This window comes from Echinops telfairi, unplaced genomic scaffold, assembly GCF_000313985.2.
Source record: "Echinops telfairi isolate 266 unplaced genomic scaffold, ASM31398v2 ScPeMD7_443;HRSCAF=831, whole genome shotgun sequence".
Taxonomy (NCBI): domain Eukaryota; kingdom Metazoa; phylum Chordata; class Mammalia; order Afrosoricida; family Tenrecidae; genus Echinops; species Echinops telfairi.
Window position 1 is genome coordinate 48,986,502 of NW_022104341.1, and position 6,438 is coordinate 48,992,939.

A 6,438-nucleotide genomic window follows, 5' to 3' on the forward strand; every position below is an offset into this window, starting at 1 on the left:
CTGGTTAGTAGCTGAGTTGTTTTACCATTTGAACAAATGAGAGACTCCATATAACATGTAACAGGTATTTAATGTATGTCATTTGTTTTCTACTTGTCATTTTAATGTGCAAAGCTTCTTGCATGGTTAGTGTGGCTTATGAAAACCTATTTTTGCATGGTATTTTTCCTACAAACATGAGAGGTCCTTCTGTTATAATGAGGGTTGTTATTATTTTAATTATTTTTACCAAGAAGGGTGTTGTGGAAATGAAGAAAGATAATTAGTAAGCACAGAGTCATACATGGACGTAATGGTGAATCTTGAAATAGCATCTATTTCTGTTCATCCACCCTGAAGCCATTCCAGGTCTCTAAACTTAAACTAGGTTCACTAAACTGGGTAACTGAACTTCAAGTAAGTTATTCAATATAAAAGACTCTTGGGAGTTTACAAATTTGGGGTGAAAACTACCAAAACATTTAACGAATTTACCCTTCTTTCTCCTACTTCTCCTCCACCCCCATCCTTCAGTTATTTTGTATTGGCTGAAAACAGTAGAAGCTCATGACTATATGACTTCATTACTTTTACAGAATACACGATAGTATACTTACTATAAATAATTCACACCATACTACACTTGTCAAAAGGAATGAACGAAGTATATATCATGGCACAGGAGCCTTGATTTTTATTGTTTTTGCTCACTTACTCACTAATTTTCTAACTCCAGCTCCCTGTCACTGTGAATTAGAGAGACTCTGCTGTATACAAATATTGTATTCTGGGTAATTAGATATTGGGATAGGAGCCTCTGTAAATTACTTTAACCGGTGTCAGTACTGAAGCAAATAAGAAGTTTTTAGTTCTGTTTCTAGTTTGGGTTATTTTCTGACCCTAAACAGCCTGACATAAAGGAGTGCTTTTCTTTGTCAAAGGCAGTCTTTTCAAATATAACTGCCAGACACACTATCGAGCTGTGTGTTCAATTCTAATTGGCTGAGATCTTTTCAATTCGGCAGTTTCATCTTTAATGCAATGGATGTAAGATTATGTGGAGGTCTTTTCAATGGGTTTTCCATACTGGTGATTAGGGTGGAGGATTTGAACATAAGCAGGCTGCTGGCTATTTCTTCTCACCAATTTAAATTGATTCACAGACATCCTTTGTACCCCAGGGAAAGGGCAGCACAAATCCAAGAGAGTGAGACAGCTACCACTACACTTTCAGATGAAATAGTAAAAACGAAGTGGGGTGGGGGGACTGGGGAGGGGAAACGCTGCAAATGCTGTAAAATTGGAGCTCTAGGCAGTCTAGCAGAGACATACTGAAATTTAACTGATAAAATTCTATATAGATCAAGATTATCAAGAAAATGATTTCCAGCTTGGACTTTGACTTCTTTAGGTTAAAACCATTATGTAAAGAGAGAGCAGTCTTCTCTGATTTCACTGGAAACCTTGGTGAGCAAAAAGTTGTTGTTATTTGTTTTGTTTTAAAGCATTTCCCCAAGAGAGTAGACAACTCTGCCTAAGCCGCACAGTACGTCTGCGTGTGTTACATCAGGATAGCTGAGAAGGGTCAGTTAAAATGTAGTTTGGATCAGGCGCAAAATTTGGTTCAGAACCATGGTCAAAGGAAGACAAAGTGCTCTTGAGAAAGATTACCCTCTACCCCGAAGACAGACTCAGACGAACAACTCAAACTGGGCACATCCCGATCTGGTCTTGGTCGAACACATGGGTCCTGGTTTTCAGGTTCCCCTCAGGTTTATCTCTGTAGGGAGAGGATAAAGTTCCTGGTGAAGCTAAGGACATCCTTACACTAACTCTATTCTAACAAGAGGGAACTCCAAGTGAAGTTTTTTTGATATAGTTTCTCAACTCCCTCTCCAAATTGCTCAATAGAACTCTTGCATACCGTATCCATGCATTTGGTGATTTCTTCTCTGAGGAAGAAAGGGAAACATTTCTTTACTCAGAACAGCGACTGTGCACTGTTGGCACTATTGTAACAAGGCCATTTCTATCCTCCCTGAACACATGAAAACAATGCAGCATTCCTCTAGCAAGGGAAAAGAGCAGCAATTTCATTTTGTTGGTGTGACTTGCTTTGCCCCAGAACATATGCAAAACATCCATCTGTCTCCTGGGTGCTAACATTCAATTTGTTAAAATTCATAGTAATAATGAAATGCAACACTGATGCCTAGCACATTAGTTGAGCAAATAAGGGTGACAAATGTGGCATATGTTGCAGAGACCAGTGGGCAAGACCTCTAAGCTAAAAGATTCTTCTTGTTGTCATTTAGGAAATCCTAGGAGCTTACACAATGATTCATTGTTTCATAAAGGATAAAATTCCACAAAATAAAAAGAAATAACAACAACAAAAAGAGTTTTCAACTATCACTCTCAATCAGCTAACTACTAACAAAGCCACCCTCGTGAATGTTAGCTGCAGAAGCTGTTCCTGAGCTGCCTTCCGGAAGACTGATGCTTTAGAAACTCTTGCTTTGAAACTCCAATTTCTTGAGTGATGCTGTCTCAGAATCACCTGAATAAATGCCATGTGTTGATAAGTAGAACTCCGAAGTCCTCCTGAGGCTTTAGGATAGACAAGATTTGATAATTAGATATAGAGCAACCTGTTTTATAATGTAAATGAAGAACACTTTTTTACCTTACAAAAGTGAATCCACATGTTTTTACAAAGGTATGTCCATGAATGCTAATATTAGCACTATTCTTAATAGCTCTAAATTGAAAACTATTCAATTGTCTATGAATAGTATACTTAATAAATAAATTGTGGCATCCTCACAAAACACTACGTAAAAATTAAACCATCTACATCTACCTGTAAAAATGTGGCTGAATCTCATAAATACTTGGACAAATGCAATGAACTCCTATACATACCACAGCAATCAGATACTGGAAAGCACAGCAAGAAGAAAAACTAACGTATGCCGCAAGAAGCTAGGGGTTCCCCTCTTGTGGTCTTTGTAAGAGAAAATAAGTGAAGCATCTGTACACCAGCAATGTTGAGTTTCTTCATCTGGAAGCCGAGGGTGTTCATTTTGTGAAAATCCATTGAATTGTACCCTGATAATATTGCAGATGTGAGTTCAAGTAAAGAAAAAGGACCATGAAATTTAAAAAGGCTTTTATCTAATTATGTTCACTTGTCTCTCTTAACATCTTTTAGAACTTGGTTTGGGGAAGGAAACCCGTGGGAGCCGTCTCTTCGTTTTGTGTCTTGACTGAAGTTTACCCTCCACAGAGACCTTTCTTATCCAAAACAAGGAAAGTCAAAACCTTTGCTCTCAGGCACAGTGTGTTTGAGAGTGAATTCCTACAACACCCCCAGCCACACCGGAAGGGGTAGTCTCAGCCCTGTTCTCAGGAACCTGTCTGGCTGTGCCTGTATTAGCAGCTGGGTGCCCTGGGCAGGAGGCATATCCCAACCATGGTGGTCCAAGAAGCCCAGACAGTCCTGTAAATTTTACTAACCTGCAATTCTTCATTATCTCCCTTTTCTCTATTGCCATAGCTGCCTGTGACAGTGATGATTGATTTTCCTGCTGCCAATCATGCTTTGAGAAGACTTTCTTTGTTTTCCTGGCTCACTAATTAGCCACATTCTCTGGAATTCCTTCTCTGGACTCCATTACCGCCTCATACTGGTGTTTTCCCTCATCCGCATGAGTTGTCTTTGTCTTATCTTTATCCTGTTGAAGACTTAATAAAGGGGTCTCTATAAAATCTATTTGGATTTGGGGTCTCTATAAAATCTAAAAGGGGGTCTCTATAAAATCTATTTGGGTTTGGGGTCTCTTTTCCTTTATACTCCTTGTCTGTATCCATACAACAGCTTCATGTTTCCACTCATCATGCCCAGCTTGCCCCTGACTTTCAAAGCCCACTTCACGCAGAAAACCTTTCAGACTAACTTGGAACATTGAGAAATCTTCCAGTTCACCACCTGAACCATTCCTTCTCAGTATACTTTTCTAGGATAAAGATTTTAAAGATTAAAAAATCCTTTAAATATAAAGGCTTAAAGATTAAAAATACTTCCTTATGTACTTTAAAAATTCCAAAAAAAAACCACACCCAATAATGTAAGCTTTAAATTTTAAACAAACCATTTCTTTAAAATCTGGCATATTTTATAGCATTTCTCCATGGTTTCAATAGCAATGTATATTCTTCCATGTAACATTAAAACATGATCTCTTTAAGAACACACATATGTGGGTTTATTTCACTGTTGAGACACAATATATATTAATGACAATCACATGATACCTATTTCTGTCTGTATTCTGTCACCTGCCCTGGTCTTTCTACTTTTTTCTCCCTTAAAATAAGTATTTTATTATCAGTCACCTTTACTTCAAAACTATTACTAGCACCTTTACTGTTACTGAAATAGCAATCACTGGATACTTATTGTGTGCCAGCCATTCTTCTGTGCAATTTGTACACATTATCTCATTAAATCTTTACAATCTTGTGAAGCAGAAGTTGTGAATATACTCATTTTTCAGATGAAGAGATTGAAGATTAGGGAGATTAAGTTACTTGCCCAAGGTCAAAGGCTGTATTCATGTCTTGATTTAAGCCCAGGTACTCTCACACCAGAACTTGAGTTTCTACTATTTGGCATTCAATTAAACACTAATTACTGGCTCTCATATTTTTCTAGAACAGATATCGTCAGGATAGTTAGGTCTGACTAATTTCCGTTTACTTCCTTGAATTTATTTTGTTTGTTTGTTAGTATTTTTCATTTGACCGTGCACCAAAATGGTCTTTTTTTTTTTTTTAAACCAAACTGCCATACACTCAATGCTGCCTCAAAGTGACCCTTTAGGTCAGAGTAGAATTGCCCCTGTGAGTCCCTGAGACGGCAACTCTTTACGGGAGTAGAAGACCCAATTTTTCTCCCAAGGAGCACCTGGTAGCTTTGAACTGCTGACCTTGCCACTTGCAGCCCAATGTGTAACCACTATACCACCAGGGCTTCCAAAATGGTCTTTATAAGAGAGAAAGTGTAGCTCAAACTCTACTGTAAGAAAAGCTAAGTGTTCTCTCATTATCAACTATCATTGTGTTGTCTCTTTAGCACCTAAAATTGAGATGGCCCATTCCAAGTCCAAAATAGAAATATAGAGAGTGCCTTCAACTCCTGTCCTACCAGGAGTGCCCTTCTCTGATGATGGTTTCTTGGATTCTTTGATCCAAGACCCCAGAGACTCACAAGCAATCTACCAAGGAAATAGGAGTATACAAATCATAGAAGCATAAGAATGATTGATGCATTGATGTAATCTATGCACACAGTTCAATGTATCACGACAGAGGGGCTATGATTAAAAATACACCTTTTTCGTAAGCCCACATCTAACAGGTCTGCTCATCTTTTTCACCACTAGACCTGCTGGGATCACTAGCTACCAGATTCATATCAGCTCCATTATCCAGTAAGACCTGAATCAGCGGATGTGACCGTGGTAACAAGCAGAATGTAGACCTACAATACAATGAAAGAATAAAAGAAGGACAAAGAGGAAAAATGAATTCCAATTTTCAAAGTACAGGCATGGCTACAGAATATTTTTGTTATCAGAGATATAAAGCGAGAACTAATTGCTTAGAAAAAGAAATAATTATATGATTTAGTGAATAGGATAATTTTCTTTCTGTTTATTAAAATATTATTTTCAGAATTGCACAAGTAATATGTGAATGTACATTCACTGTAAAAATATTTTAGCACTAGAAGAACATATAAAATAAAATTCTCACTTCATATAGCCTGGACCCTCTGCCCCTAAATAGGATAATATTTTAAGCAAAATAAGTAATCTACACAGACCAATCCTCTAAATAGACACTCATTTACATCAGTAAAAATTCTAGTATTTTTATATCCACAGTTAATATCAAGAGCAAATATTAGGACATCTACACAAGTAAAAGAACAAAAACTCCATACAAATATTTTCCTAAAGGATAGGTCAGTTTAATCAGTGTCCCTGGTGTGACTATAAAAGTAGTCAATTGATACTGATAATTTAAACCACTAATAAAAATGAATAAAAGTCATTCTGTTTTTTTTATTATAACTATTAGAATATTGAGTTATTAGATGGAAAAGCAAGGATGTTACTTTGAGGACTAAGGCATGCCTGATCCCAGCCTCATGTGCATATGACAGTTGGACATTGAATAATGAAGACCGAAGAAGAATTGATGTATTTGAATTGTGGTGCTGGTGAAGACTCTTTGCATTTAGTTTAATTATTCCTAAAATAAATGATTAAGGGTTCATGAGGGAGAGGGGAGTAGGGAGGGAGAGGGAGGGGAAAAAAGGAAAATGGGCTAATTCCAGGAACCCAAGAGGAAAGTGAATTTTGAGAATTATGAGGGCAACACATGTATAAG

The 6,438-nt window shown here is 37.3% G+C and overlaps 1 protein-coding gene across 1 annotated transcript in view; it reads right to left on the reverse strand.

The window, feature by feature from the left end:
• Positions 1 to 6,438, reverse strand: part of LOC101653524 (serine/threonine-protein kinase TNNI3K) — a 354,136-nt gene that overhangs the window by 170,243 nt on the left and 177,455 nt on the right. The window contains 2 exon segments of the mRNA XM_045291740.1: positions 5,376 to 5,489; positions 5,492 to 5,524. Coding sequence (XP_045147675.1) covers positions 5,376 to 5,489; positions 5,492 to 5,524 — 147 coding nt within the window.